This window comes from Eumetopias jubatus, unplaced genomic scaffold (genome assembly GCF_037043125.1).
Source record: "Eumetopias jubatus isolate StellerSeaLion01/CBP00866 unplaced genomic scaffold, mEumJub1_p1.0 scaffold_3, whole genome shotgun sequence".
Taxonomy (NCBI): domain Eukaryota; kingdom Metazoa; phylum Chordata; class Mammalia; order Carnivora; family Otariidae; genus Eumetopias; species Eumetopias jubatus.
Window position 1 is genome coordinate 98477960 of NW_028274809.1, and position 15374 is coordinate 98493333.

At 35.9% G+C, this 15374-nt stretch overlaps 1 protein-coding gene across 2 annotated transcripts in view; it reads left to right on the forward strand.

Moving 5' to 3' along the window:
* DPP10 (dipeptidyl peptidase like 10) overlaps nucleotides 1–15374 on the forward strand; it is a 653604-nt gene that overhangs the window by 496463 nt on the left and 141767 nt on the right. For both annotated transcript variants that reach the window (XM_028101300.2, XM_088022159.1), the window contains 2 exons: nucleotides 5817–5869; nucleotides 5970–6051. In XM_028101300.2, the coding sequence (XP_027957101.1) occupies nucleotides 5817–5869; nucleotides 5970–6051 (135 nt within the window). The remainder of the gene's footprint in view (nucleotides 1–5816; nucleotides 5870–5969; nucleotides 6052–15374) is intronic.

Genomic DNA, 15374 nt, shown 5'->3' on the forward strand with positions numbered 1-15374 from the left:
GAAAAATATAAATATTACTTTACTATGTATCTTGTGTGGTGATGGCATCATTATGCCTACAGGTGAACAGACTGACTAAATTGGTTTTGTGGCAAATAGTCTTTCTTTTTTTCTATTAGCAAGTTTATTTTTATTTGTTTTTTTATATAGGTTTTGGCATAAATAGAGCTGAATTCGAGCAACACCTAAACTTTTATCTTCTTCACCAACATCTATATTTCATTTCACTGTCTTGAGTATTTTACTATGTCTATGACTTACCATAATGGTGATACAATTAAAGAATCCTGCATAATTCTTTTTTGTGGTATCACATTAAAATAGTCATGTGTTTGGAATCTGTAAGATTTAGATTCCAATCTTGGTTTTACTAACTATATATTCTGGATGAATAATATCTAAAAGTTGATGATGAACATTGGATGAGAAAACAAATGAAAGTAAATTAAGATGCTGGTCAATAAATATTAATATACCTTTAATTTCCTCCCATATTTATTTTCCCTTTCAACCAATTCTTGTTCGGTATTCACAAAGCTTTCTCCATACAGAGTTTTATAAATGTTTCTGTAGCACTGCAGCTTGTAAGTTTATGAAGTGTATTTACTACATTAGAGTATCCTAATAGTCTAGTTCTTCACCGTGTAATATAGATAATTTTTTTCCAGCACTAGAGTCACTACTTACTCATTTTATTTTTTTAAATTTTTTATTGTTATGTTAATCACCATACATTACATCATTAGTTTTTGATGTAGTGTTCCATGATTCATTGTTTGTGCATAAAACCCAGTGCTCCACGTAGAACGTGCCCTCTTTAATACCCATCACCAGGCTAACCCATTCCCCCACCCCCCTCCCCGCTACTTACTCATTTTAAAAGGTATTCCGTTATCCTAGAACAAGCATGGCATCATCATACCACTTACTTCCAAGAGAAACAACTGCCCTTTTGCCTATATTGTCTTTTCTCTCACTGGCTTTCTTTCATAAATGCTGTTTACAGAGACTTGCTTCCTCACGTTTTAGTTTTCCTAACTGTTTGAGTCAGTGGCAAATCCATAATCCTATTTTAAATATTCTCCAGGCCATGAAAACACATGCTATTTATACCAATTCAGCAGTTAAACTGCAGTGCGGAAAAAGCTTTGGCACCCTGAGATATAAACCTCTGGTTTAATCGTAAATTACTAGAGTGCCCTGTTCTTTTTTCTTTTAAGTGTAACTCTCCTTGACATGAATCTCCATAGAGTGTTAGGTAATAACTGATATTCCAGGAAAAAAAATGTGAAAAACAGCTAAAGGAGAAGGGGATTTACATTTTTAATCTGATCTATTAGATCATCTTTCCAAAATGAAATCTGTCTTCACTGTGGTAACCACAATTAATTCATGCCTACTCCTGTCAATAAATCTTTGGATGATGGCTTAATAGGTCTTTGAGAAATGAATCTTTTGCAAAGCTGGAGCAGTGCTTCCTATCCCAGCTCCCTGAAAGAGAATGTGCAAAAAGATTTGGTCACAATAATCAGACAGACGTGAGCTCAAATTATCATTCTGTCTGGTACTTAAACTTTCAGTGCTTCCAGAGCCTGTTATGTGAATTATGAATGATAGTATCCATTTCCTAAGGTGCATTTAGATGTTAAATAATATATTTAAAGCACTCAGAATTCTGAGTCCGGTATATAGTATATGCTCAATTCGAAAACTGTTACTGTTAATAGTTACAATCTTGAAACCAAAAAGAATAATGGCATCTTGGAAAAGCCTCTAGATTTATAATCTGCAAATCCTAATTTAACCATGACCTGCAACAGAATGCTCTAAAGTAATGTAATGCTTCTTAACCTTGTCACCCTGACTGGATCAAGAACTCCTTGGGGACAGGAATTACATTTATTATGGCTTTTGCATTTGGCAAGGTACTTAACTTATAAGCTTGCACATAATTAGTATTCAATAAGTGTTTACAAACTGACAGATAAAATATACTAATAAATAAAAATGATCAACTGATATTCTTTTGTATTATATCCTATTTTTAAATAATCTTTATTATCACAATCTTTTTTTAATTTTTAAGATTTCATTTATTTATTTGACAGAGAGATAGCAAGAGCAGGAACACAAGCAGGGGGAGTGGGAGAGGGAGAAGCAGGCTTCCTGCAGAGCAGGGAGCCTGATGTGAGGCTCGATCCCAGGACCCTGGGATCATGACCTGAGCCGAAGGCAGACGCTTAAGGACTGAGCCACCCAAGCGCCCCACAATCTTTTTCTTTTTTAATAGTGTTTAGTGCAGGGCTTGTGTCAAAGAAGTTGCTGAACAGATATTTGATGAATGAATGGCAGTAGCTAGTTTTCATTTATAGAACATGAATGCAACCATTCCAGAACACTTCTGTATTTTTCTTGTGTCCAAGTTCTGGCAGCCCTTAAATATGCCTTCTTTTTTCTTTCCTCCAGTAATATATCATGCTATGTCTAAATTACCAGTACAGTTGATCTTCGTTATTTCTGGATTCCAGATTTCCAAATTCACCTGCTTTCTGAAATTTATTTGTAACCTCAAAATCAATCCTCGCTGTGCTTTCTTAGGCATTCCCAAACAGTGCAGAGCTGCAGAACATTTGAGTTGCCTGATCTTAGATACACACTTTCCCAGCCGAGATCAAACGAGATGACACTCTGCCTCCTTATTTCAGCTATCATACTGTAAATTAGAATCCTTTTCATGGTCTTTTTAATGCTCTGTTTTTCTCATGTCTGTGCTTTTTGCTGCTGGGTTTGCTGTTTAAAATGCCCCCCCAAGCAGAGTGCTGAAATGCTATCTAGTGTGCTGCTGGGCTCAAGAGGTTGTGATGTGCTCTACGGGGAAAGCACACGTGTCAGATAAACTTCATTCAGCCTTGAGTTATAATGCTGCTGGCCATGAGTTCAGTGTTAGGAAATCAACAATATTAAATATTAGATACAGTGTCTTTACAAAGAAATACACATGAAACAAGGTTATGTACTGATCAATGCTTATGTATTGATGAAAATGTTGCAACCATGGGGTGCCTGGGAGACTCAGTTGGTTAAGCATCTGCCTTCAGCTTGGGTCATGATCCTGGGGTCCTGGGCCGTGTCGGGCTCCCAGCTCAGTGGGGAGCCTCCTTCTCCCTCTCCCTCTGCCTGCCCCTCCGCTTGTGCTCTCTGGTTCTGTCTCTCTGTCAAATAAATAAATAAAATCTTGAAAAAAAAAAGAAAAGAAAAGAAAACGTTGCAATCAGACACTCACAGGAACCTAACCCTGTATTTCTTCTAGGAGGCTATGGTTCGATATTGGCTAATTCAGTGTTTACAATGACTTATAGAATAAAGCTACAGCAAATAATGAGAACCAATTATTCTACTCTTAGTCGCAAACCTTTAAGTAATCAGCCTCTTCTTGAGGTTCCCAAAGTAATGTAGAAATGATAGGAATGAGCTTGCTTTGCGGATCTTACGAAGCTTTCTGTACCACCCAGTGCTTTTGGCATCATGAGATTTAATGATGGGACATCGCAAGGCCAGCTTCCAGGAGTAAGCTTTGATCAAGTTTTTACAGGCTATTTCTCAAGTTTGCCCCACTCCCACTACCTTTATCATAACCATTCACACTCTGTAACAGGCAGGGGAGCATCATTTGCAGAGATGCGATGAATACATGATTTCTGGCTGTGAAATGTCTTTCTCCCCAAGGATCTCATCAGATGTTCAGTTTGGCTCTCATTATTCAGCAGCCAATCATTACAGGAAAAGGACTGTTCCTAACCTTTGTGACTCCAATTTTATCCTCTCATCTTGAAATAAGACCTACCTAGCCAATGTAGAAGAGGAATCTAGGATAAAAGGAAGTGAAGAAATGATAATAATAATAATAGACATGCTATCCAAGGAGCGGGGGCAAAGAGGAGAGAGATTGAGGGAGAGAGAGAAAAATGCAGATCAGCATAGTGAATTTAGACCAGTGAACCTTAATACAGGTGTTCGGTAAAGCTAAATAAAATTCTCTTTGAAAAATCTCCCTTTTGAAATCTCTGTAACACTATAGAACAAACAAAAGGAAACCTCCACCTCTAACCCTTTTCAGGATCCCTCCTACTCCATACTGATTATATTCTCCTTTGGGCATAGAGTGCTTTTTTTAATGATGGGAAGTTGTAAAACAAGTATTTGAGATCTGGGAATAAGCACACACATGCGCGCACACACATGCACAGACACACACACACCAAAAATGAGCAGATTTAGAGGAAAGCTGTAAGCTAGGAACAAAGGGCTAAGTTCTAATTATCTGCAGATGGCAAACTCCTGGCTTTGTAAGACACCTGTAGAGGAGGTGAAATCCTGCAACTTGTTACTTCTACCTGCTCTGGGTTTGCACACAAGTCAAGATTAATTTCTTTATTGTGGTCTTCCACCTCAGTACATGAGCTGAGGGGAAAATGTTGTATTGGGCTAAGAACTATGAAGTGAAAAGTAGGTTTATATATCCCCCTCTCTGAAGTACCTCATTTGGAGGACATCATTTGGGTTCCTTTGGATTCATACATTAAGAAGAGCCAGGAACCTCTATAACAAGAATTCTAGAAAGAGAGCAGAATTCAGTTGTTATATCTGGTTTGTCTTGATTGTTTTGGGCTACTTTGGCTAAAACAATAATGCACAGGAACTCTTTCTCCCAAGATGCATGTGTGTCTAGAATTCAGCTACAGTGTGTTAGGTAATTAACAGACAGGGTGAATAGACAGACTCCTTTTGCCCATAACGTCATTGGCACATTCGTCTCCTTTGAAGATGAAGTGCTCACTTGGCAGTTTGCTTTGGCAACAGAACTTTCTGAGATGGGGAAAAAAATGTTTATAGAGGTAGTCACATTTCTTATCTTTTTGTCAGCTATAGTAGTAAAATCAAGGTTTAAAATTTGTAGTCAAATACGTAACTTTATGGAATACAGTCTGAATGCCAAAATAGACACCACGAAAAATTATTTTTGCTTCTACAACTCTATAGCAAAGGCAATCTTAGATTTAATAGTTATGTTAAAAGGAATAAGAGAATAAAGCTTCATTATAAAACACAATACTATAATAAATGTTGGAACAATTGCAATTTCCATGAAAAGAGACAACACTAATATTTCCTTACCAACTATGTGGCCAATCGTGTGTAATTAAAGCTATTATTACAGCAAGAAGAAATAACAATTTGACTTCTAGGAAGTTTTAATTGACAGTATTATAATATTTGTGCAGTGTACATCCACTACAGGGATGAAAGCTTACATAATTGTGTGCTGAAAAAAGAAAGTACCGATGTAAGTTTTCCCCTTGGATGTCCTGGGGAGGGGAAAGGAGAAACAGAAAAAGTTCAGGATATAAAAGAGGAATTTGTCTAATGTGACTGAAGCGTAGACTAGGTAAAGGGAAGTAGTGGATGGTAAACCTGGAAAGGCATGTAGAACCCAAAGTACCAATATCCTTGAACATCGATGAAGGAACTTGAACTTTATTTTAAAGACAATGAGGAATCATTTAGAATTTTGAATAAGACAGCAATATAATCATAATTATCCTAAGAATAGAGTGGATTGAATAAATGGATTGAACTGACGGTCAGAACAGTCATGAAGCTCCTGGAGTAAGGCTCAGAACTATAATATTTCACATTTTGATTTCTCTCTAAAATCAGTTCTTGGATTTCCTGGATTTGATCGAGAATATGTCTACACATTAACATGGAGCTTTATTCCAATCTAGGGTCCATAACTCTTTTTTTTTTTATTTCAGATTTTTCATTATTCCTATACTGCTTCATATGTGATTTACAACATACACACTAGGTAAGTTCTTTGGTTTTCTGGTTTTCATGAGCAATTGTCCAACTAAATTGTTGGTGTAAATGTCAACTTGTTCATGTAAAAATATTTACCTTTTTTCAAGGGAAGTTTGGGAGTTAAATCCTCCAGAAGTAGAGGACTCCATCTTGCAGTATGCAGCCTGGGGTGTCCAAGGGCAGCAGCTGGTAAGCACAGGCATTGGTCCTCACCAAGTGCTGTCAGTCACGTTCTTGTGGAAAATGTTTACAGAAGTCACTTCCTTGTCACATTAGCCCATTACACTTGATGTTTTCTATTTACCTTTACATCTTCTATCTAGTATTCCAATTTAAGAATATATCAAATAATACCACTATCATTTTATCAATTAAAGAAGAAAAAAGAGCTTGTAGAATAATGTGTGATCAAATTGCTAGCTCATAATGAAACCTAGAAGAGATCCAAGAATACCGAGGTCTAGTTCTGTGGAATTTCCATTCCATACTGTTGTCAAGTTTACTTCTTCTTAAAGCATTGTTCAGGGTGGAAATTTAAGACAGTGGTTTACACTTGACAGTGGTCTCTTAGGGGAAGATTTCTTGTCATATTAGATTTTCAAATTATCAGAATTACTGATGTATTAAAGCAGTTTGACCAACACCATATTCTTGTCCATGTCTCATAGTGAAAGTATAAAGACTTTAAGAGGATATTGCTCAAGAAGTGGTATTTCTTGTTTATATAGCACGTGAAAGCTCAAATACAGTATGCGCTGTTAAATTGATTTCTAAATTGCTTGAGTGTTTATACTCCTGCCAGTGACGGTGTGAGAGTTCCCTGTGTATACCATATTTTTATCGATACCAAGTTTTTCCAGACTACCATATTATTTCTTAGTAATGCATTATTGCTTCTTCCATTCCAATTTTTTTATTTTGTTTTATTAAAATGTTCTTGCAATGGATTATAGATTATAAATAGCATTTGCCTTTATCTTTTGCATATTTAAAGAAATTTTATGACAGTGTACTTAGTTTAACTATATAGGACTATCTCTGGGTCCATTCTGTTACAATATCCCTAAAAAGTGGAAGCAGAAGCTGCATAGGTTATGCTCGATATAGACACACCAGGTTTGATTCAGAGAAGGCATGAATCAGTGTCTTCATGGACAGTGGTGAGTGGGCAGCAAGAAATGGGCAGGGGCTCTAGTCCTGCCTGTTTTAGTCTGATGCTGTCAACAAGAGAGCTAGTGTGTTAGGCCAAAGGCAAATTCCAAACACCCTAACTTCCAGAAACCAGAAACCCTAGACAACTTCATGTTTGTGTCATTGGAGAGTCCTTAGGAAACTCTTTGAAACTTTCATTTGTTTTAAATAACTCTCATTCTTCAAGCCTTAAAGGAACATACACCTATGCCAAAATAATAATTTGACACCCTCAAGGAAGTAGTATTAATTGCATGCATTTTCTTTAATGATTCCTACATGTTATTGATTACTTATTCTTTAATATAGTTGATAAAAAAAGACTGAAAATTTATAAAAATCATAGATTCTCTCATGGGAGTCATTTTTCAGGTGCTTAAATCCTGGGTCCATTTCTTACTAGCCGTTGACCTTGAGAATATTACTCTCTGTCTGCCTTCCTCTCCTTATCTCTAAGATTGTGGCAGTAACAGTAGTTCACCAACAATGCTACTCTCACGTTTAATGTATAAGTATAAAGCACTTGGGATAAAATCTGGCATACAGCATTTTAGAGGTATTAATTTTTATTATTTTTTAAATAGATTTTAAAAAATACCTTTGTCACTTGAAATTGAGCTTGTCTTGGAGTTTTAGTTTCACTAGTTGTTTGGGGAATGAAGCCTAAGTTCTTTGTAATGGCGTATCCCAAAATCCTTCGGGGAAGTTTTGGGATAAAGTCTGTATTTGTCAAGGTTATCTTTGGTGTACATGTAAGCATAAATTCAGTATAAATTAAAGGACGCATCTCCACAAATGCTAATGGTCCATTTCACGTGAGTATGACAGGCTTTGTCAATATTTGAAGTCATCAGCAAACTCAGCAATATGATTTTATTAGAGATGAGTCATTACAATACTTTAATTAGTTTTGCATTAAATTAATTAAAGAGTCCTGTAGTGTTTATAAACTAAAGACAATTCATTTCTCATCCTTAATTCTCAGTTTCTAATTTTATTTGCTATAAAAGAAATCCCTGGCTGTACAGGAGAGAGGTAAGAAATTCACATAATTTATAGATAAGAGGGTCTGAATTAGAACTCACAGGGAGAATTTTGCAGTAACAGTAGACAAGGGAATAGTCAATTTGAATGTGGCAAACTTTGTGGGAAAAAAGAAACAAGACTGATACAGTATGATATGCATTATTTAGAGCAAGCGGTGAGTAGACCACTTTATTTGTAGGAAATGTTTTATAAAAAGAAATGGTAGGTCCTAAAATAGGAAAAAATATCTTAATCATTTGACTGGAAAGGCTTCTGGTTTAAGAGGTTATGTCCTTTTTCTTTTCAAAAATAACTTTGTCTTATAAAAGTTAAAATCATTGAAGGACATTTTCAAAATTTGCATAAGTATATGAATTCACAGAAATTCATATGTAAAAAATAAAATATACTATGTATAATTCTACCACAAGAATTTAAAGACTTTGAAAATCAGATGAACAGGTTTGAGCTTGAGCAGGGAAAAACATTTCACCGATTAGAACTTAAAATCTAGGGGTGCCTGGGTGGCTCGGTCAGTTGAGCGTCTGCCTCCGGCTGGAGTCGTGGTCTCGGGGACTTGGGATTGAGTCCCGCGTTAGGCTCCCTGCTCCACGGGGAGCCTGCTCCTCCTCACTCTCCGTCTGTGCTCTCCCTCTCTCTCTCAAGATACATGGAATCTTTAAAAAAAAAAAAGAGAGAGAACTTGAAATCTAGAATTCAAAAAGCCTCAGCTCAAGCCCAGACTCCTTTTGCATTTTGTGACGTAAGGAAGATTGCCAGTTCTAAGGTTGAGCTTACTTATTATATTAAAAATGACAGAAAATCACAACCAATAGTGTGTATACACACACACACACATATGTATATGGACGTATGGATTCTCTCTAAAGGGAAAGAGGGTAAGAAAGATTTTATTTTATTTATTCATTTGCTTTTTTTAAAGATGTTATTTATTTGAGAGAAAAAGAACACGAGCCAGGTGAGGAGGAGGAGAGGGAGAGAGAGAAGCAGACCCCCCTCCCCGACACCAAGCACCGAGCTGGATGCGGGGCTTGATCCCAGGACCCCGGGATCATGACCCAAGCCGAAGGCAGACGCTTAACAGACTGAGCCACATGAGGTTATGGGGCAGTCTGGTAGGCTGGAAACTCAGATAAGAGTTAATTTTATAATCTTGAGCTACAGTCCTGACGCAGAAATCCTTGAGGAAACCTGTTTTTGCTGGCAAAGCCTTCCACTGATTGGATAAGGACCCCTCACCTTATTCTTTTCTAAAAATCAGCTAATTGTAAATGTTAATCACATCTACAAACTGCTTTCATAAAACATGTTTGACCAAGCAGTCAGACGCCATAACGCAGCCAAGTTTGCACCTAAGATTAGCCATCACGACATAGTAACTGCTTAATGAATGGTACCTATCAATTTGACTCGCACTTGTCCTTTCCTAAGGTAACACACTGTAATTCAGTTGTATCATCTTTCACCTAAATATCCCTTCTTCACTCGCTTGCCACCCAGCATCTGCAGAGGTGTGTGTTGAAAATGCAGATTCTGAACAGCTCCCATAGGTTATATAATGCCATTGATGTGACACAAGAGATGGAGCTAAGGTGACACGTTATCTGGCTCCTGCCACTCCACTGCAGAGCTGAAGCACAGATTGTTCTTGACGTGGACCAAACTCTTTGCAATTTCCAGAGGGTAACATATTGCTCCTTCATGGCCCTGTGTCATTCCCCTTTGTGTACCAGGTCATTGTTTTCTTTCCATCCAAAGTCTTTGTCCAAAGACTAAAATACAAAATGCTAAAATACTCCTCTTTGATAATTTTTCTCCAATATTTCTACAAGCTAAGTGAATTACTTACTTCTCAGGATTTGAACATTCTTCTATTTTATCTCAAATTATTTAATATTTTATTTATTTACATTGCTGTCTTCTACAGCTGACCTATGGTCATTTCCAGAGCAGATGGAATACAGAGTATGCTAAACATATGCCTTCTTCCCTCTCTCTCTCTCTCTCTGTCTCTCTGTCTGTCTTTCCCTCCTCTTCCTCCTTCTTTTTTGTAAAACTCAATTTTAGCACAAGGCAAAATGTAAGTTTAATAAATATCTGGTTGCATTGAGCAATTAAGGAAAGGCTGACGGCTGTTTGCATGCATGATCAGGTACCACAGAGGGTTTTGAGGATGGCATGATGTGAAGAAAAGTCCTGCATGAAAGGACAGGTCTGGTGTTAGAGTTCATGTTAGACTGTAAGCAATTGAGTTTCCAGGCAAGGAGCTAGGTTTAGAGGCTATTATTATGATCTGGAACTGAATTATAAATAATAAGTTTAAGAGATAAATACATCAACTGTTAAACTCAGATGTAAAATTTGATCACAGTCCAGCAACAAAAACTGTCTTATACTCATTAAAATACATTAAATTTTACAAATGTTATATTAATGTATTTTTACACTTAGTATACAAGTATATTTCTAAATCTCATTGTAGACTACTAATTTTTTAAACCACTTTATTGAGAACAAATAAAGATTGATACATACAAATGGCTGTACTTTGCACTGGGTACATACAAAAGAGTGTATATATTTTGGTGTAAGACTTGATGAGATGGAGATAAGTATATACCTGTGAAACCATCATCACATTCAAGCTATACATATATCCATGACGTCCAAAAGTTTCCCACGGCCCTATTTATTTTTGTGTGTGATGAAAACACTTAACATGACAAGACTTCTTCTTTGATATTGCTCATAAAATCCCCAGACCCATCCTTCCGATGGCATAAAGCTTTAAAAATATCCAGTGTTTTACTTGTCACAATCTAGGCATTTGAAGAAATCACTTTTTCTACATTTTATTACCTATATCATTGAAAAATGTAATATTTTAGGTAATTCTCCAAATACAAATACAAACTATCAAACCTTCCTGTCACCTGCATTTTCACTATTCCTAGAGATTTAATTTAAAATTACATTAAAATCTTAAGAGATCATTGATGGTTCTGTGCCTCTAGGAAATTTTGAATTTCCTTGATGTGTTTACATCTTCATTAGTGGAAATTTTGAACAATTCCATTGGCTTTTCCTGTAGGTCCTTAGTCCTTATTGGTTTAAAGGAGGTGTCATTGAAATCTCATGTTTCCTACTAAAAATCAAAATGTTCTTATTTCACATTCTACTCAGTACTCATTTTTTTCAGTATAAAAGTAATTATTTTAATTATCATTAAGCTATGTTTAGGAAATATATAACAAACATACAAATATAAGATATACACATGCATACACTCATACACACCACATACACATACACACAAACACATAAATACACACACACACACACACACACTCTGCTGCTGATGTCATGTACATTTTGGGGTAGAAGTCTTGGGCCTAGAGTCCTAGCATACTCAAGGTGTTGTAGAAATAAAGAAAAAAGGACCAGTAAGAGTCAAGTTCTACTTCAAGTCAGGTCTTCACTGTAGTGTGCATGAAGCTCATTTCTATACATTAATTGGTGCAGGAAAACTTCTAGGCAATGAAACCAAAAAATTTATACCATTAACATCTTCAAGTATTTATTGCAATGACTGTTTCCCATTTAAATGAATTTTGAGCATCTTTTTTTACCTCGTTCATCTTCATTAGTGGAGATAATTGAAAACAAATTACCTTTTTCATGTTCTCTGTAACAAAATTTAATGTTCCTGTTTTTTGTTCCAGAAACTAAAAACAGTCCCTCTTAGCACATTTAGTAGTAGGCACACCTAAGGTCGAATGGGTCTCACTTCAAATTTGACATGAGGAAAGTTAATATCAAGAAGCTGATATAATTTCTTTACTCAATATTAGACTGGAAATAACCTAGTGAACTGTAATAGGATAACTGTTTGGATTTAACAAAAACAACAGTAAAACACCCTTAAATAGTCCCGAACATTTTTGACTGATAGATTTGTAATGTATTCAGGTATATATTTACATTAATATATTGTATACATAAATGTGACTGGAAATACATTCTCATACAAATAAAATAATTTAACAGTGTAGGTATATGTATAGAAAAGGAAAAAATATACATATACAATTAAAATATATACTATAAAAGAAAATTAATTTTCATTGCTGTGAAAATTACCTACATATCAGTTATGCACTCCTATAGACCTCACCTCTAGTGTCTGATAATTATTTAAATAGCATATTTATGATTTTCCTATCTAAATTCAGAGATCTATAGAAAATGCAGTTCTGGGGCACCTCGGTGGCTCAGTTGGTTAAGCGTCTAACTCTTGATTTCAGCTCAGGTCTTGATCTCAGGGTCATGAGAAAAAGAAAAAGAAAAAAAAATACAGATCTGTATTTTCTTAAAGAAAATACAGTTCTGATCCTCTATAAGCACACATTTCCTCTAGTTAAGCGTTGAATATTTCAATATAAGGAGAAACTGAGAAAATGGCATACTGTTAGATGTATCCACATTGCTTTTAAACTGTTTGCACTGGCCTTATTAGAAGTCACTTGATAAATATATGTTGACTTGGCCTTGGCCTTAGACTGTGAACCCTCTCAAGGTAGGTGTTCAAATTCTGTAATCCTCATAGCGTGTATAACTGTATACTGAGCTATGGAGATAGCAGGCATGGATTTTCCATGCCTGAAAATAATAAAAGGGAAGCTGCTGAGGGAAGATGTTGCACCCTTTGTCAGCATGTGAAAATAGAAGTTATTTAAATGCTGACAGTTTCTAGTTCAGGGCAGCTCTAGAAATTTAGAGAGTAAGGAGAAATATTGCCAGGCTTATATGGAAAAAAGAAAAAAAAAGAATCATATATCTACTAAATGCTATTTGAGATAACCTTTGCCTATGTTATGTTTTTAATGTTTTATTCCACATTCAGAAGAACGAAATGGAAATCAATACTTTATCATAAAAAGTACCAGTATTGGGGCACCTGGGTGGCTCAGTTGGTTAAGTGACTGCCTTTGGCTCAGGTCATGATCCTGGGGTCCCGGGATAGAGTCCCGCAGTGCACTGGGCTCCCTGCTCAGCAGGGAGTCTGCTTTTCCCTTTGACCCTCCCCCCTTTCATGCTCTCTGTCTCTCTCATTCTCTCTCACAAATAAATAAATAAAATCTTTAAAAAAAAAGTACCGGTATTAATATTGGGACATCTGAAATTTACTTATTTCTTTTGGGGAAGAGGGGTTGCCTTTATCCCTATTTAAAGTGTTTCCCTTGGTTTATCCAGCATGAGTTATAAAATGTTATAGAGGTTCTGACTATGTGTTATGAATATACGAGTCACTAGGGGTATAAAAGGCAGTCTCTGTATTCCAGGAATTTACAGAAAATAGAGCTAAAGGTGGGGATACCCACCTCTTGAAATACCTGAAACAGGAGGGTCCTAACACAGACTTCATCTTGCAAAGGCAGGGGTTGGGGGGGCACTCTCCGACATGATGGGGCAATTTCCTGGAGGAAATTATCTGAAAACTAAGTTTTGAAGTTATGCTTGACCCCTGAACAACAACACAGAGGTTAGGGGTGCCCAACCCCACACACAGTCAAAAATCCACTTGTAACTTTTGACTTCCCCCAAACTTAACACTGATAGCCTCCTGTTGACCAGAAACCTCATCAATTAACACATATATTGTATGTTATATGCATTATGTACTATATTCTTACAATAAAGTAAGCTAAAGAAAACAAAATGTTGCTGAGAAAATTATAAGGAAGAGAAAATACATTTATAGTACTGTACTGTATTTGTTGAAAAAAATCCACATATAAGATGGTCCACGTAATTCAGACCCATGTCACTCAAGGGTCAACTGTATATAGCAGGATCTTTATTTGAAGGCATTCCTCTAGACTATAAGGAAGTTCTCTATATGAAAAGAAATAGAATAGATGCATATGACATCACATGCTTTAATTCATTTATTTATATTTTTAATAACAAAAAACTATGACTTGATATTGCTGACAAATGTGAAAACATAAAAATGAATCAAATAGCCAGAAATATAAAATGTCAGCAGATTTGTACCAGAAAGAACCATTGTTTGTTTCCTAGTTCTAATAAGAATTCACTAGATTTTCCTTAACTTATCCTTAAACAGTTTTGAGTTATTTAGCAATAATGAGGTAAATGCAACAACCATATCTTTTTTTTCCCTGTTTTCCCACAGAAATAGCAATTTTGCTGGCAGTTCTTTTCTCAAGCTGCTCCTAACATTAAATTAAATAATAAATTGTGTAGTAAGAGCTGTGGAGGCTCCATAGCTGCAGATTTTTTAACTATAAATCTAGGTCACGCACAATCCAATGTACTAAACACTTTGGACAGTTATGCTAAGAAACCATTTGAATGGAATAACAATGTAGATGATAATCACTGAAATTTCCTAGTTTCTGTTTCATTGCAACTAAGGTTTGGCATATCTCTTATTATTACTCTGAACGTACAGGGTTCTCCTACAGTGATGTCAAGTCATATTCCATCAGTGGTCTAAATAGAAACTTTAAAAGTAAAATTATAATAGTGTTATTGTAAGATGTGAGCCACCCTACACAACCCCTGAGGTAAAGAGATCCCAATTATGGAAAGTTTAGTAGTCTAGTGATTTACCTTGTTTTATTAAATGACATGAAGAAAACTCTCTGAGGGGAACTGATGTCTGCATTAATGGCAAAATTCTGCTTGTCAGAAATAACTTCAGACATCCATTAAATGGTGCATAGAGAAGCTCTCCCCTTGTTCTCCTCCTTAAAAACAACAAAGGAAATGAAAATGTGAAAAGAAACTCTATCTTTTATGATACTATTAATCAACCACAGCCTAAACTGTAATCTCTAAGGATCATAAAGTAATAATTCCCCAGAGACAGAAAAAGATTGAAAACGAATATATACTTAACCACATTTTTGGAAACATAGAGAAATAGACAAATTGACACTTCTAGCTGGTAATTTTGACACCTGTCTTATGGTAAAATATAGAACAAGTAGATAGAACATCAAAAAGGATATAAAATATTGGATCAACACACTCAACCAACATGATGTCTTTGACGTTTACAGAACACTATACTCAGCAATTACAGAATACACGGCATATACAAGTGCACATGCTGGGCCATGAAACAAATCTCAGTAAGTAGAACAGAATGGGAATCACACAGAGCATGTTTTTGGACCACAAAAAAATTAAATTGGAAATAAACAAACAAAGATCTCACACACACACACACACACACACACACA